The sequence below is a fragment of the Lepidochelys kempii genome, chromosome 18 (assembly GCF_965140265.1).
Source record: "Lepidochelys kempii isolate rLepKem1 chromosome 18, rLepKem1.hap2, whole genome shotgun sequence".
Taxonomy (NCBI): domain Eukaryota; kingdom Metazoa; phylum Chordata; order Testudines; family Cheloniidae; genus Lepidochelys; species Lepidochelys kempii.
This window is the reverse complement of record NC_133273.1, coordinates 8934189-8951848: the sequence shown is the minus strand read 5'-3', so window position 1 is coordinate 8951848 and position 17660 is coordinate 8934189. Positions and strand designations below refer to the sequence as shown.

General features: G+C 48.9%; 1 protein-coding gene across 3 annotated transcripts in view; it reads right to left on the bottom strand.

Annotated features, from left to right (window-relative positions):
* The window catches only part of IGSF21 (immunoglobin superfamily member 21), a 264828-nt gene that overhangs the window by 93450 nt on the left and 153718 nt on the right, over positions 1-17660 (bottom strand). For all 3 annotated transcript variants that reach the window (XM_073316767.1, XM_073316766.1, XM_073316765.1), the window contains one exon: positions 11617-11738. In XM_073316767.1, the coding sequence (XP_073172868.1) occupies positions 11617-11738 (122 nt within the window). The remainder of the gene's footprint in view (positions 1-11616; positions 11739-17660) is intronic.

Genomic DNA, 17660 nt, shown 5'->3' with positions numbered 1-17660 from the left:
CGTGAGGGACCCTGTTTCATTGTACGAGGAACGTGTGTGGCCGTGAAGAGGGTTCCTTGCCCAGAGTGTATAATTAGCCCAGGGCGCCCCCGGGCTAAGCCTTTAAGTACCTTTTTGTAACTGGCAGCTTGGGAAACACCCACGCTCTCTCTGTACCTGAAAGACGACCATAGAAGGAGAAGTTATACTTGAGGGCATGAGCTGAAAGCACACGCTGGGATGAGCAGAAATCTTCCTCCTGCAGGGCCCATGATTAAGCTTTACTCCATTAGCTAAGCAGCCAAGGGGGTGGCATGACAGTCACTGTCAGAAGCAGCTCTTAGCTGGCATCTCCTATTTTCCTATGTAGGAAGGGACAGATGGTGGGTGGCTAAGGATGGGGATTTGTGTGCTCACCGCAAGCAAAAGAGTCCCACCAGGGATATGGAGAATTAGTGAGGCATTTCAGAAAGCTCTTCTGGCCCGTCCCTGCTCTCTGCCATTTCCCTTCTTCCTCGCAACTCTGATGCACTGGCCAGAATCCCAGGCTGGAGGTAGCTTTACTATGCCCCCAGCTTGTCTCTGAGCTGCAACGTGCTCTGGGCTTGAGCATCTCGCGGCCTGTTTTGCGCAGGATAATTCAGGACATTTTTGCAACTCCTTCAGTTCCGCAGAGAGTACCATAGACGAGGGATCAGTTCACCACTCCAAGATAACTTCCAAGCTGGTGGGCCTCCGCCTCTCCCATTGTACTATGCAGCATCAATTTCATGTCACTTTCTGAGTCGGCTAAATATAGATTTGTGCCTAACTTTAGCTGCTTGGCTTTCATAGACTTGAAAGCCAGAAGGAACCCCTCTGATCATCTTAGTCTACAGACTAAGTCGAACACAGACCACAGGACTTCCTGGCATCAATACCTGCTTGAACTAGAGCAGATCTTTTGGAAAAGCCTCTGATCTTGAATTAAACATGGCCAGCGATGGAGAACACACCACATCTCCTGGTAAGCTGGCCCAATGGCTAATTAGCCTCACTGTTAAAAATACATGCCTTATTTTCAATCTGAATTTGTTTGAAAATTTGGACATAAGCAATTTGCCCCAGACAGCACAGCAAGTCCGTGGCAGAGTCAGGACAAGAACCCAGACATTCTGCTTTAACGGCTAGCTCCCACTGGCTCGCTCTATCCTGTATCACTATGTAAAACAGGGACTAAATATAGAGCAAAGCAAAAAGACAATGGTTTTGGAAGCAAAACCCATTTGCATTCAGAAAAAAAAAATCTGTCAAGTCAGGGAATGTGTAATCAATTAGTAAAGCCTCAAAAACACTCTCAAAACAATAATTAGTCATGTCAGAAAATTCTACAGCAATCAAACCAGCAGATGAGCAGAACACACACTACCCAGGAAACCAAAATCCTAAACTATGGGAGGAAAAAAACAGATTTCTTGGTGCATTTCTCTTCAGATCACAACTTCCACATTAAGCAGAGAGATGCTGGACTTGTCAAGGTCAATTAGCCACTTCACTGCTGCCGCGTGGGCTGGGCACGACGTGTGGGGCAAAACGTATTGCCAGTGGGGACCCATGTGCTCCACTAAAATTCCTACTTGGCCGGCTCGTCAATGCCACTGGTACGTGTATTTAAGTGGGAGGAGATCCAGGTGGGGGAGTGCTTGCACCTGGCGCTCTGCATCTAGGACACAGGGGAATACAGGCTGGGGCGCGCACCTGGGTGATGTGGCCTCACTAGCATGTTTTTCTGCTCTTTAACATAGATCCCCATCCACTCCAGACCCTCAGCCAGCCTCGAGTGCAGTGCAGATCTAACCTTAAACCTATTCCTTCCTTTGACAGCCTCATCCAGCCTCCCCCACAGTGAAGGTTCCCTCACTGGCCTCTTTGCCAGCCAGGCCACCCAAGCAACCTGGGGTTGTCCCTCCCCACCAGTGTATGCTGAACAATGTAGAACAGCCCTGTGCTGAGCATTGGGACTTTCAGGTCCCACTTAAAGCCCAAGGAATGGGTTGGGAAACCCAAACGCGAAGCTGCCCCAGTCCTTGGGCACCGTTGCTCTCTCTCTCTGGCTACTGTGCAGACATTCCCAGCCACTGGGCCCGGTTCTGCAACATTCGGAGGGCCGAGCGGTGTCAACGGGCCACCAGCGTGCCTCATGAACAAAGCTAGGCTGCTCTGCTCTGCAGCGGGGGAGAAAGCTCCAGAGACACAATTCCTCTCCCAGCTTCCCAGTATGTAGGGACAGCATGCACTCTCCTCCACCCTCCTTTGGGACAGTGAATCTGCCAGAGCAGAGAGAAGGAGCAAGGCAGTGGGATGGCTGGCACCCCCCAGACATGCTCAGAAGAAGCAACCCAAGGGCCTAACTAACAAGACCCTGATGCCAGTCTCAAAGGGAGCTCCCCCAGTGCCTCCAATCCTGCGCACTCCTTTCTCTACATTCAAGGTTTAGCCCTCATGCAGCACCCTCTTCCAACACACCTGCTCCTGGGTATTAGTCAGGTCCCCATGCAGCTCGCTGAAAACAAAGCATGTGTGTATGCACACGGGCATGCACACAAATACATGCATGTGGACGCACACGCCTGCATTCACACAAGAATGCCCAGGCATGCGTGTGGGTGCGCTCACCAAAATGCCCGCACTGACGTGGGTGCTCAGACATACACACGCGAGCAATGTGCCCAAGATTGCCCACACAAACGGGCCCACACACATGAACACCTCTGTGCATATGAGCACAGATACACAAGAATGCATCCGCAGACATGTTCCGTTGTTGTCTGCAGTGCTGTTGTAGCCGAGTTGGTGCCAGGATATTAGAGAAACAAGGTGAAGGAGAGAATATCTTTTATTCACCAAGCAAGGACACTCCACCAGAGAAGGACATCACATTGTGGAATGGGCCACCCAAAGACCCAGACAGAACCTGCTTCAATGCAGAAAAAAAAAACACTGACCACCCCCCCCCCCCCCCAGTTGTCACCTACCACTCCACACTGGAACCCCTCTGGGGTATCACTGAATAATTACAACCCATACTCAATGGGGACCACATCCTGAAAGCAATCTTTCCTGAAGCCCCTCTTCTGGCCTTCAGACAAGCCCCCAACCTCTTCATCAGAAGCAAACTCCCCACAGACAAGGACACACCAACTCAAAGCAGCACCAGACCCTGCCGGAACACCAGATGCTAAACCTGCAGACATATCGCTATTGCTGAGAAGATCAACACCCCTCACAACACACCTTTCAAGATCCATGGGTCTGACACATGCCTATCACAACATGTGATATGCCTCGTCCAGTGCCCTAAATGCCCCAACAACAACTATATGGGTGAAACCAGACAATCACTATGCTCTCAAACAAATTTACACGATAAAAGACAAAAACACTGTAGCACTTGAGAGCGAACACTCTTTACAAAACACTCACTCGATATCTGACCTCTCAGTCCTCGTCCTCAAAGAAAACCCGCACAGCACCTCCAAAAGATGAGCCTGGAAGCTTAAATTCATAACACTCAAAATCATGGTCTTAATAAAGACACTGGATTTATGGATTATTACAATAATCTGTAACCCACTAACCCCCCTTCTTATCCTATGACTGCAGGAGTGTTAATAGGCCACTTCACCCTGAATGGTTCCTTGGAATATGTGCTAATTACTCATGTTAAACAATCTGTTGTGATACTCTGAGTACCTTTCCCAGACCTGAAGAACAGCTCCGTGGAGCTCAAAAGATTGTCTCTTGACCTTCACCTAAAGAAGTTGGTTCAATAACAGATAGTACCTCACCCACCTTGTCTACACACATACACACAAAAATAAAATTACATGTTTAAGTAACCAGCAGCAGTCACTCTGGGGAAGCAACAATACATTCCTGAGGATACAGGAGCGTTTTATTGCCTAGCGCACAGAAAACAAGAGTTGAAATACGTTTAGCACATTCTAATTTTAAGAAATATTGCAAAACTAAATACCTTATCCTGGCCTTTTTAACTTAAATTAAGTCTCCCCCTGATATTTTTCAGGCTCCGGTTTTGTTTGTGTAATGCTGGCCATAAAGCAAGCGTGTAATTAGTAATAAAGGTGACACGCCTCGAAGTAATTTCTTGCTCAGAAGATGAGCTTTTCTGCCTTTATTTATTTATTTATGTTTGGCCTCCTTTCCTCAGTCTATTTTTGATGGCAGTTTATGTAAATTCACCTCCCGCAGCTCCTTCCCCAAATTATGGGATGGACCCAACCTCTAAGGACAGGACTGAACCCTCTGTTGTTAATGATCAGGTAATTAGATCCAGGGATTATCACAGCTGCATGCGTGAAGTCTAGCTGGAGCCAGAATAGCTTGGCAAAGTTCACCTCTCCCCTGCCACTCTCTGAATAACCAGCACCACTGGGCAAAGTGGCCAGGTTTTCCCACACCCCCACCATCCAGGCCAGCTCTGTTCAGCTTATGAGACATGGACATCTGCTCCAGGTGAGCTATATTTGATATCACTGGAGGGATTTTTTTTTAGGACTGCAAATCCAGGCATATTCCTTTTACTTCCCTTCCATGTATGCTCTTATGTACCCAGAAGCCTTTGCTCCTGGCAGCTCCTGCCTGACTGGGAAGGAGAACAGTGATCCGTGTAATGACCCCTCCAACTTTTAAAGAACAAGGGCTCCCAGAGAATCCATCCCAGGTTTCCCACCGAGCCCCGTGCATATTGGGACAGGACTTGGGGAGTTTAGTCAGATTGGGGTGCAGTGCCGACAGGCGCAAGGAAGCTCAGAGTCACATACTGCGCTAGTGAGTCTCAAGGGCTTTGCGTTTGGAGCTCAAAGCATTATTGGGACGTGACAAGCAACTCAACCCCAGCAATGCTGCTTTGCCGGGTGAGTCACCTGCAGACAGGCCAGTGCAAGAATGGGGCCGCTTGCCAGAGGAGTCTATGCGGCCAGTGTAGCCCACTGGTCAGTGCATTAGGCTGTGGGTGTAGCCCGCTGGTCAGTGCATCCCCCTTTGGGCCCGTACACCAAGGACGTGAGTCTGTTGCAGCTGCAGGAAAGGAACCCGGCTCTTTAGCTCAAGCGGTAACGATGGCTGCGTGCTTCTCGCTCTGGTGGTCCTTGGTTCCATCTGTAGCGGTGGCCATTCTACACGTAGTGGCTTGTGCAGAGACAGTTTGTAACTCACTGGCGAGCATGTCGTGTGTCTTAACCCGTGCCTGGAACAGACTCAGGATGTGAGTCTGTTCCACCCCCGCTACAGAGCCTGCTCTTCAGCTCAAGCTACAGAGACCCACGTGGTCAGCTCTGCGGATCCCTGGTGCTGGCCGAGACGGTGGTGGTCACACATGGAGCCTTGGACAGAAAAATATTCCAAATGTCAAGGCTGGAGTCCACGGGGGGAGTGGAGGCAGAGTACATCCTGGTGCCTACCATCCGCCAGGCTGGCACTTGGCAGGGTACTATGTCAAAGTGCACCCCTAAACAGCTTAACTAGGGTGGTCCTGGCCTGCAGGGGAAGGACACTAATGGCATGGACAGACCACAGCCCACGCGCTCAGGTGAAGGCAGAGCGGAAGGAGCAGCTCCAGAGCGCCAGGATTTTGTCTATATTACCCACAACCTCCTGGAAGAGAACACCGCACAAAAAAATCAAGCAGAGCTGAAAAATACAACATTGTCTGATTTGGAGTCCAAGGCCAGGCTTTAAAACAGGGAAACAAGTGAGAGCTAATTAATTAATTAGCAGCTTCTCTCTCCCTCCCTCTCTTTTTATGAGTGTGTTACAAAGAAAATGACTCTCAACAAGGAGTGGACAAGAAAGGGCAAGGGAATGCAGGAGAAAGAAAGAAAGAAAGATGAGCAGAGAGTGTAGTGGAAAGGTTGGCTGCTAAATGGTAAATATAAAGAGAGGAAGGGATAGAGAGTAAAGGGGGAAGGGGAGGGAGAAAAAAAAAGGAAATGGGGAAGAAGTAAAGGAGGGTGGAAAGGGGGCCAAACAAGAGAGAGAGAAAGGACACCAAAAAGAAAGAGGTGCATTAGGAAGAAATAATTTCTTTTCATTATTTAGGGAATTGAAATGAAATCGATGTCATCAGAGCAGGCATGATTTTGTTTCCATTCGGCAGGCAATTAGGTGGCCTGTCCTGTCCTCCTAACACTTTCCTCTCCCTCCTGGAAAAACCACATCCACTCTCCAGCAAGGAGCAGTACAAATTGAAAGGCAAAGCTCCTCTTTTTACATGGTGAGGCCTGAGCAGGTGCCTCTCTCTCCAGGGAACGCCTGAATGGCTGTTCGTGTCCTAACAAACAGCTGAGAAAGAGGCTTGAATGGCCAACAGTCTGTCATGCGGTACCTTCCCTTGGAGACCTGTGCAGTAAAGTTATCTGGAACCCTAACTGCTGAGTACACGCGCTTGTGTGCGAGTATGCACGATGGGGGGAGACAGTAGGGAATTTATTGGCCACATATCCACAGAATCCCTAGTTCTATATAAAGCCCTAATGGGATCACATTGAAAGTACAGTATTGTGAGCAATTCTGCAGTCACCTTATCATCGGGAGAATGTTTGTGAGAATCAAAGGGACAGGTCAGGCCGACCAAATGATTCACGTCTATGTGGAGTGAGTTATGAATAGAGATCAATTACAATGTAGTTGCCTTGGCTTAGGAAAAAAGGCACTGATGTATTTTGGGATTGGGACAAAACAGGGTGTTTCGTGCTGCAATGAGTAATTAAAACAATTATCTGTGACAATGGTTTGATGAGCCAGTGTGGCCTAGTGGGTAGGGCCCTGGACTGGACTCAGAATGCCCAGGTTCTATCCCTGGCCTGCCACTGACCTGTAAGTGTGACTTGAGCACATCACTTCCTGCCTCAGTTTCCCCTCCTGTCCTCTGTCTATCTCGTCTGTTTAGCCTGAGAGCTCTTCGGATCAAGGACTGTACATATGGTACATAGCCCTGATCATAGTTACAGTTCTCTAGGCATTGACAAAGATTCTGGGTAAAATTTCTAAAAGCACATAAGTGCCTTAGGAGCCTAAGTCCCATTGACTTTGAATGAGTCTTTTAGGCTCCTAAGTGCCTATGCCACTTTTCAGACTGGGACTTAGGCCTTGTCTACAGTACAAACGCCTTGCTGGTATAGCTGTACTGGTAGAGGCTCCTAGTGTAGATGCTGCTAGCACAGGAACACACCTCCCCAAATTATATTAGCTAGAAGCCCTCTTCTGCTGACGTAACTGCAGATACACTGGGTTAATGTTTTTTTTTGCCAGCATGGCTTGTCAGCTGGGGGGTGTGTGTGAGTTTTTTACACCCCTGATTAACACAGCTATGCCAACAAAATGTTGTGGTGTAAACCTGGCATGACTCTTAAATCACTTCGGTGCTTTTGAGAATGTTCAGCCAGCTGTCCCTGGAAGCCTATGGAGTGATGTCAATTGACAGCCCCTGAGGATCTAGCCTAGGTCATCATAACTAAGTCAAGAAGAAGATCTGGACACAAACGGCTACCTGAACATACAGGACCAACAGGCAAAGGAGAAAAACAGGTGGAGCTCATCAGACAATTCTATGCAGGAACTATGGGGATTCTGTCTATATTACATGTTGTTAGAGTACCAAGCTCCTCAATCCGTTCCTAATTTCCAGGGAGATGCTCAGGCTATACTGGATGGCTGGACGCTCTTTCTGCCTTTAAATGCCCCGTCTTTCCTGCCCCGAAGGAAAGGGCTAAGGGCAGGGAGAAGCTATCAGAGCAAGCACAGTTCGCCCCCGCATCTTGCCTCTGAAAACTGCACCGTTCCTGCTATCATGCGTTTTGGTAATCTTCCTCGCCTCGTTCTCTCCCTCTCCCACTGCAAGAGAGGATGAAGCGTTGACAGCTGTGATGCCGGGATTTTTCTCTTGCTTGAAATGCATTAATTTGTAAATATCTTCATTTATATGTAAATGTGGCATTCTTATCCCTGAAGTCCTGTCGCCAATCTAGCAAAAGCACCAGCAGCCCTTGCCTCTAACTTGATTCCTCTTCATATAATGTTTGGGTTGTTGGCTTCCTCCCCCCGCTCCCTTCCCTTAATTTTAGTTTAAAAGCTTTCTTCCTCTCTAACGCCTCCCTTCCCCCCTCGCTCTTTGGATGAGCGCAGGTAGGAAAGAACCATTGCACCAACATGTCACGTCCTGACATGTCCATCAAAAGCAGCTGCTCTCGTTTCACTAAAAAGCAGCCTCGCAGACTTTCAGCTATCATGAGACAAAGTACTAGCATCCAAGTTTCCAATCAGCCTTTGCAAAGATCGGCAGATATTCAGAACTGGGTCAGGAGAGACAATGCAGAGAAAGAGAGGAAGATAGGAGCTGCCACAACAGAACTGGCAAGGCGGATTCTTGCTCCTTCTCATCATGGTCTTTGTCATGAGGATGAACATTATGATTTACAATGCGTGGTTGGCTTGTTGGCCATGCTTTGCGCTTTGATTGGCTTCCAATATGCCTCTTCCTCAGGGGTTCTCCAGGCAATGACAGTGGAATGGGCACAGAAAAGGTCAGAGCGACTGAGCGTCCTGATTTCAGTCGCAGTCCTTGGAGACATTACCATGCTTGACATGGGCTCCAGAGAGGAGAGCCCCTGGGTATGAGCCTCCGGTTCCCTGCACCAGGGCCACGTGAGTGCAGAATGCAACAATTCAGACCCGGTAACATTCCAGCCCCACGGCACTGCTGTAAGTGACCGCGCAAGATGCTGGGCTGTGAAGAATCGGGCCCCAGGAGGCCAACCCAAACTCATGAGATTCCATCCCGGGCCTCAGAGGGTGGAGTTCACACTGTGATCATGGCCTTTTGTAAGCCCTCGGAGATGAGGAATGAGAGGAAGTCCACTTGCATGAGAGGAAAGTGATCAGGAACAGCCAGCATGGATTCACCAAGGGAAGGTCATGCCTGACTAATCTAATCGCCTTTTATGATGAGATTACTGGTTCTGTGGATGAAGGGAAAGCAGTGGATGTATTGTTTCTTGACTTTAGCAAAGCTTTTGACACGGTCTCCCACAGTATTCTTGTCAGCAAGTTAAGGAAGTATGGGCTGGATGAATGCACTATAAGGTGGGTAGAAAGCTGGCTAGATTGTCGGGCTCAACGGGTAGTGATCAATGGCTCCATGTCTAGTTGGCAGCCGGTATCAAGTGGAGTGCCCCAAGGGTCGGTCCTGGGGCCGGTTTTGTTCAATATCTTCATAAATGATCTGGAGGATGGTGTGCATTGCACTCTCAGCAAATTTGCGGATGATACTAAACTGCGAGGAGTGGTAGATACGCTGGAGGGGAGGGATAGGATACAGAAGGACCTAGACAAATTGGAGGATTGGGCCAAAAGAAATCTGATGAGGTTCAATAAGGATAAGTGCAGGGTCCTGCACTTAGGATGGAAGAATCCAATGCACCGCTACAGACTAGGGACCGAATGGCTAGGCAGCAGTTCTGCGGAAAAGGACCTAGGGGTGACAGTGGACGAGAAGCTGGATATGAGTCAGCAGTGTGCCCTTGTTGCCAAGAAGGCCAATGGCATTTTGGGATGTATAAGTAGGGGCATAGCGAGCAGATCGAGGGACGTGATCGTTCCCCTCTATTCGACACTGGTGAGGCCTCATCTGGAGTACTGTGTCCAGTTTTGGGCCCCACAGTTCAAGAAGGATGTGGATAAATTGGAGAGAGTCCAGCGAAGGGCAACAAAAATGATTAGGGGTCTGGAACACATGACTTATGAGGAGAGGCTGAGGGAGCTGGGATTGTTTAGCCTGCAGAAGAGAAGAATGAGGGGGGATTTGATAGCTGCTTTCAACTACCTGAAAGGGGGTTCCAAAGAGGATGGCTCTAGACTGTTCTCAATGGTAGCAGATGACAGAACGAGGAGTAATGGTCTCAAGTTGCAGTGGGGGAGGTTTAGATTGGATATTAGGAAAAACTTTTTCACTAAGAGGGTGGTGAAACACTGGAATGCGTTACCTAGGGAGGTGGTAGAATCTCCTTCCTTAGAGGTTTTTAAGGTCAGGCTTGACAAAGCCCTGGCTGGGATGATTTAACTGGGAATTGGTCCTGCTTTGAGCAGGGGGTTGGACTAGATGACCTTCTGGGGTCCCTTCCAACCCTGATATTCTATGATATGAGCAACGGACAGAACTGAACTTTGCTGGAGAACGGAATGGCCCAGCTCAGACCTCATACAGACACAGTAATGTTTTACGTAACCTTAATCCCAGTCTCCGAAGCCTCTTTGGTACTGGAGAGCCCTCTGCTGCCTCAGGGTGACCCGGGCCATGGCTGACTCTAGACCTATGGGAAGCCCACAACTGTATATGGGGGCCCCACCTATTAAACTGTCCAAGTGCTGGTCTATGGCCCTGCACACCTCAAAATATGGAGTTGAAGCCTAGGTGCATCCAGACCAGGCTCTGGTGCCTTCCTTAGGGCTCTGAAATGGTACCTGGAATGCTCCAGAGCCCGCAGCATGCTGCAGCAGGCAAAATTTCACTGGGAGTGAAAATTCACTGGGGGCTCAAACTTCATCTTTCCGGGGGGGGAGGGGAGGGAGGAGCTAGATACCAGGATAGGGTCACAGTGAGGAAGAGGCGAGGGCCACGGGTGATCAGGGAGGTTGCATCAACGTGGACGAGGTTGCTGACCGTCAGGATCTTGCCTGCCTCCTCTGCACAGCTGTCAAATCCTCTCACCTGGGCTCTGGCTCTATATCTTTGTGGGAAGGATCCCAAATGTTGCGGCCTGTCACCAGACAGAGCGGGCAGTGCCCAGCCGTTCAACTGCTGACCAGAAAATTGTTTCAGCAACTCCGGGGCTTCATAAAGGGGATGGACAGACAACCGCGTTTGCATCTGATGCCAGCACCTGTCGCTCGGTGGAGCCAATGAGTCCTGGCTAAAGCTTCCGGTTGCCTGCACTCCTTTCAAGCAGTTATTGACCAGTTAGAAGGGCCTGGAGGCAGAACAGGCGTTAGGTGTTGTGATGCTGAGCCCCACAACTAACTTACAGGCACCTAGAAAATCACAGGCACATACTGGGATTCATGAAGCCTGAGGTAGGCGCAGAGGCAACGGATGGGGAGAGATGACTCCTTCAACAGTGGTTCACAACCCAGCACGCCTGAGCTAGCCAACAGGAGAGGCTGACCAGGGGGGTGTATGCTACCTCCCGCCCCTCGCACAGAGATAGGCGCCTTGCTCTGCTAGCGATTCTCGGCTGCGACCCTCTCTGGCATAAGGCCCCGAGGCTACAGTCACTCCCAGGCCTGTGCTCTCTCTCACTCGTTATCTCTCCGGCACAAACAATTCTGTAATGATTTACTGACAGTGGAGTACATTACATCAGAGAGAATACACTATATATGTCACACTTCTCCTAAAAATGAGTGGTCTGTGCATGGTTTGCCTCATGGTAGGTTTGCACCGTTCAGACCAGGATGAAGACACACAATCTCTCCCCCCTCCTCCTGCCAATATTTTAACCCAGTGGACTCCTCTGAAATTGCTCTCTCATATAACTTAGGAAAGTTCTGAGCACCCTCTTCAATGGAGGCGGAATGGCTTACCGCACTGTTGACTGGTACACCAAGTCCTCTCTCTTGCGATAATTCTCCATGTGTGAGTAGTTGGTGGAGAACATGGCATCAAAGGTGAAGATCTTCTGTTTGATGGTACCACCATCTGTTACCTGCCAAGGACAAACACGTGTATAAGAATTTGATAGCTGGGCTTGTCCTAAATGGGCAGACAGACAAAGCAGCATTGTACATCTTACTGGACCACCATTTGATTCAGAGATGGGTCCAAGCTACCAAGTTCAGAGCCAAACTCCCTCAGAGTCTAGGAGGTGTTCAGATCTGGAGTCTCCATTTGGCTCCATCTCTACGTTTGATGCACAAGCTTTCAGGCTAAAGCAGGGGTGGCTTTTTTATTCATCAACCATGATCCAGCCTAGCTCAAAACCCTGTGCAACAAAAACATACGTTTCCCCAGCACACAGCTCTGCATGGGGCCATGGGCTTTTCCCATCTTGTCTTGTCTTCATGGTGAAGAAAGACCTGGAGCCTCCTCCTTCACAATGTATGGGAGTGACCTCTGTTGGTCAGTGAAAGTTACACAGAAAATAGCCAACCATGCGGCTCATGGGGCTAGTTCCCATAGCTCGCAAGCCCCACGCCATCCGCCCCATGCTGCCTCTGCATCCCTGTCAGTGCTAGCTGATAGTAAAGCCCAGCAGCCAGCAAACCCTCAATCTCCTGCCAACCCAGATCACCTTCCAAAATCTGCGGGAGAGAGGGGGAGGGCAGAGCTACTTCCCCTAATGATCAGACACTGGCCCAAACTACCAAGTTTAGAGGGGTTCCAATCCAGAGTTGTTGGCCAACCTGTTACAGGGATAGAGACCAGAGTCTGAGGGTGTTTAGCTCCGGGAGTTTGGTACCAGACCCGTCTCCAAAATTGTTTATCACATGTTTTATAAATCACAATAGAAGAGTGCCCATCCAATGCTCCATGTGCCCTCAGACAGACAGACCCATCAGTTACCCCAAGATCCAGTGGAATCACCAAGCAAGAACAGAAACGTAACACAAACTAATCTACCTCCTCACACAATCCCCCAAACCGTAGACCACCATCACTGAGCCCTACCCAACGCCCAGCTCCTCCCAGACAAGGAAGGACGGTCCAGTGATTAGAGTAGTAGCCTCATATTTAGGACACCTGAGTCCAATTGCCAGCACAGCCACAGATTCCCTGGTGACTGTGGGCAAGTCTCTCTGGGCCTCAGTACCCCACCATAGTATGGGGATAACATCACTTCTCTATCACCTAGGGGTGTTGGCACGCTGACTCTATTTACCGATTGTGTGGGGCTCAGATGCTCTTGTCATGGGGGCTAGGTAAGGACCTTAGCTAGAAGACAGAAAAGGTGCAAACCTTGAAGGTGTCTCCCCGTCTCCCTTCATCTTTTCTGCCCGCTTTTAAATTTTTATTTCCTTTTCCCACAAACGATTAAAAAAAACACCCCACTCTCATCTGCTAGGCTGTTATCTCTGCAAAGCTCCCTGCTATCCCATCACAAGAGCAGGGGCCTTTTCTCTGGCTTCATTTTCTCTGACTCCTATCTCCAGCCAGCTGATCTGATTTTCTCATTAAAGGAATCTTATTGTAAAAGGCTGCTGGGGATTAAGTTGCCCTGTCGTGTGCCCCCCCCCGACTCCATTCTCTGTAAAGCTCCCAGATTTATAATGCAACCCCCCCCCCACAACACACACACACTTACTTTTTGTGGTTAAGGCTGTTCAAAAACAAATTATTATGAAGTTTTAAAAAAAGTAAATGGAAGAGAGCTAGAACAAAAAATAATCCAGAGGAGAGGATAAAATAAAAGAAAGAAACTTTGATCCACTATTTACACAGTTGGCTTTTGAGGTCTGGCAGTGGGGCTACAATTCCCGCAGACTGCCGGAGGGTCCAGGAGCTCGCCTGCACCGTGCTGGTGCCATAAGAAACAGGCAGGGGCTTTCAAAGCCTTCCCAAGCAGCAGGGCTGCGTGGGCGCACACGCCTTAGATCCACTTAAATGACTTAGCCTGCCGTGTGGCTGCTTGTCTCAGCATCTTCCTGATAAAAATCAAACCCTGAACACTCTGCGAGGGACCTGGCTGCATGTGGACTGCAAGTGGGGGAGGTTTAGGTTGGATATTAGGAAAAACTTTTTCACTAGGAGGGTGGTGAAACACTGGAATGCGTTACCTAGGGAGGTGGTGGAATCTCCTTCCTTAGAGGTTTTTAAGGTCAGGCTTGACAAAGCCCTGGCTGGGATGATGTAGTTGGGGATTGGTCCTGCTTCGAGCAGGGGGTGGGACGAGATGACCTCCTGAGGCCCCTTCCAACCCGGATATTCTAGGATTCTATGATTCTATGGACGAGGACAGTGCCTCTTGCGGAGTAGCCCTGGGTCAAAACCCTGAGTGGGGGGCACCGCAAAGGAGCTCCCTGATTTGCTCTTCCCCTTGTACCCGCTGTGCACTTGCTGTCGGCCCACCTACATCACTGCGCTGTGGCTCCGCCAGCTGCCACGAGAACATAAGGACGGCGATACGGGGTCAGACCCAGGGTCCGTCTAGCCCAGTGTCCGGTCTCCCGACAGTGGCCAGTGCCAGGTGCCCCAGAGGGAATGGACAGAACAGGGCATCAGCAAGGGATCCATCCCCCGTCATCCACTCCTAACTTCTGGCAAACAGAGGCACGGGACACCCTCCCTGTCCATTCTGGCTAATAGCCATTGATGGACCTGTCCTCCATGAACTTATCTAGTGCTTTTTTAACCCTGTTATATAGTTTTGGTCTTCACAACATCCTCTGGCAAGGAGTTCCACAGGTTGACTGTGCGTTATATGAAAAAAATACTTCCTTTTGTTTGTTTTAAACCTGCTGCCTATTTAATTTCATATGGTGACCCCTAGTTCTTGTGTTAGGCGAGGGAAGGGGCAAGGATGAAACATAGGGGAGAGAAAGTCCATGTGTCCCATGGCTCAGCAAGCAATGGGGAGCCTAGCTCTCCATAAGCAAGGAGAGATTTATGGTGCATGAATCCAATGCTGCTGCAAATAAAAGGTGGATCTGTGTCCTTTAAACACAAAGGGGGTCTGTTGCGTATGTGGCTTCTTTCTGTACATCTCAGCAAGCCAGAAAGATGCACTTAACTAAAGGACCTACCAGTGAAATGTCCGCTGCACGACTTTAAAATTCCACTAAAGCTCTAACTAGCTCTTCCATTTCTTCGTAGAGCTTGTATTTCTCACTTGGCCCCTTTGAAAATTAGAGAAGGACCCAAACTAGGACCCTCAGATCCAAACACTTTGAGAATATCAGGAATCCAGATTCAAGTCCGATCCATTTGGAATCCATATCCCCGATATGAATTTCACAAGAGGTGTTCATCTCTAAAAAGGGCCAAAATCACCATGCAGCTCCTGGATGCTGAGCTGTTCAAGGCCTAGACCTGGATCCAAATTGTGCACGTCGGGCTCATCTCTATTTAAAACAAAGAAGTAAACGTGCTAAGGGAATAAAGCGCTCCTGGCACCTTGAAGCTATTTCAGAGTCATTCAGTGGCTTATATGGGAACTGCTTGCACAAATGGAGCTCATAAAAGCCAGGAGCAGCACTTTGCAAATACATGGGAGAAGGAGTCAGCCATGTACATCACAGAGAATGACATTATAAACACAAAGCTACTGCCACAGAGCGGTTCTGGGAGTCTGGTCATGCTGCCTCAAGGAATTTTGCAGCAAGGGCTTTGCCTGGATGGCAAATATGTTTCGCTCTGAATTACGCAAAGGCTGCCTAGTAAACAGTGGCAGGTCTGGGGTCTGTAATTCAGCTCAGGTGGTGGGCAGCATTTGCCTCGCAGTGAGGTTTGTGACGTCCTGGAGTTGATTGACAGTGGCTCAGGTTGATCGAGAATCCAGCGTGGGAGCTGGGCAGCCTATTTTGGCCGGAACTTTTTTTCCCCACCAAAAATGCAGATTTAGTTCAACCAAAATATTTTGCAGATCTGTGTTAAATTGTTTGTCAGACCTCCCCCCAAAAAACAATTCAAGTCGAAACACCTCTTTTCAGTATTTACTTCAATTCCACTGAAAACAGGAGGAAAAAAGCAGGAAAATGAAATGCAACGTTTTGTTTGGGGTCACATGAAACATTTCTTTTGACATGAAATCTTCCCTCCACCCCTAACTTTTTGGTTCACTGAAAATTTCAAAGAAATTTTGTTTTGGGTCAACCCAAACCTAATATTTGGTGTTGACTTTTCAGAACAAAGCCATCAGTTATTCACACAACTCTGCCCAACACAACCCAGGCTCCCACACCTTTCCTCTGACTGGTCTCCTCGCCCACAGCTCGTATGGTAGAATAAAAACCATCAGGGTCAAAAGTGATGGTGCCCACTTCCAGACAAGGAGTTTATGGACATGAGAGTGAAGGGATGGCTACACCAAGACAGCAACAAAATAAAACCACAGGGAGAAGCTTGTTGGGAATTTGAGGAAGGGGCTAGGAGGTCATCAGGGAGCTCTGGATGGTCAATAAATGTACTGATAATGGTGATGATCAATGCACAGATGAAGAGCATCAGTAATATTCCATTTTCAAATCAGCCCAAGCACATGCCTGAGTGCTTCGAAAGAAGGCAGCCCATCTATCTCCCATAATGCAGCTGGCCCAATTGCTATAGAGGAGGGGAAACTTCCTTCCTGACCCCGACAGGCAATCAACTGTGCCCTGAAGCCTGAGATTTGATTACCCTTATCTTGTAGGGTTGGGTACTAAATGCTCATAAAACGTTTCAAGTGCATCCTGTTTTTTGGTTTTAACTCCAGCTGCAGCTTACTGAGTCAACACCCTGCGGCTATGAACTCCATCTATCAATGACACAGCCCCTCTTCATTTTACTTCTGTGCACCGTGTTTGGGCTCGGGGCGGGGAAGAGGATTAGAAGAGGAGAGAGCAAAGCAGGAAGGCACTTGCACGTTGGGCTTTCTGCTTGCATCCGCCTTTCTCCTCCCGCCAGGTATGGCTCCTTTATCTTGCTCTTAAAACGCAGCCTGCACTACCATTCCTATCTCAAATTTCACTCCATTTTTTTTTTATTACACAGAGGAGGAGAAAAGCTGTCAGTAAAACTGTCTCTTCAAATTTATTTGCCTAGGCTGAGGGTTTTTATTACAAAGACAATACATACTCACATATACACAAGATAAAGAACTGCAAAAAGGATGATCCAAGCCATAAAACTCCGGTTCTTTGGGGTAGAAGGGGAAGTTTTCAAGGATATGTCCAATTCACCCTCACCTTTATTTACATTTTTTTTTTTTGGACCAAGCCAGTGAACCTGCTCTGGGCCAGCGATAACGAGGAAGTTTTACAGTTGCTAACAGAGCCAGGAACCTAGTAGTGGCTCTTTCGTTGAGTATCACCGTGGGTTTTCAAGTCATTGGGATTATTTCAGAGATAAGCCAGTGTCTGCACATGCGAGTATCTGCAGGCCTTATTTCAGGCATAAATCCACCCCCAGCCCGCCCCTTTTAACCTGCCCCTTTTGGGATGTGCGTGTCTCAGAGCTCTCTAGTGGCATCATGGAGGCCTATTAAAATTAACGGGAAACTTTCCACTTGATTCCCGTGAACTCTGGATCTTCCATGCGCCGATTTAGCCAGCGACTTAAGCACCAGCACACGGATAGTCCCATTGATTTCCACAGCTGAGTCCCAGGGGGACGCGGCGTTGACGTCAGCGGAATGACCCATGTGCTTGGAATTAGCCACGTGCTTACGCACTGGAACAAACCGGCCGGTTCCATTGGTGGAGACCCTTCCCGCCACCCAGGCTCAGCTGGGGGCAACCGATCTAGGCAGGCAGTGGAGGGCACAGGGTTATCCAACCCATCCAGCCGCCAGTCGAGGGCTCCATCATGCCAAGGCAATGGTGGCTGGGTAGCTAGCCGGCTCTGTATTGTAACCACTGAAGCCCTTGTGTCTGGGTATTTACCCCCTTTATTTCTGTTGAGCCCAATACTGGGAACCCCGACAGTGTTTGCCTCT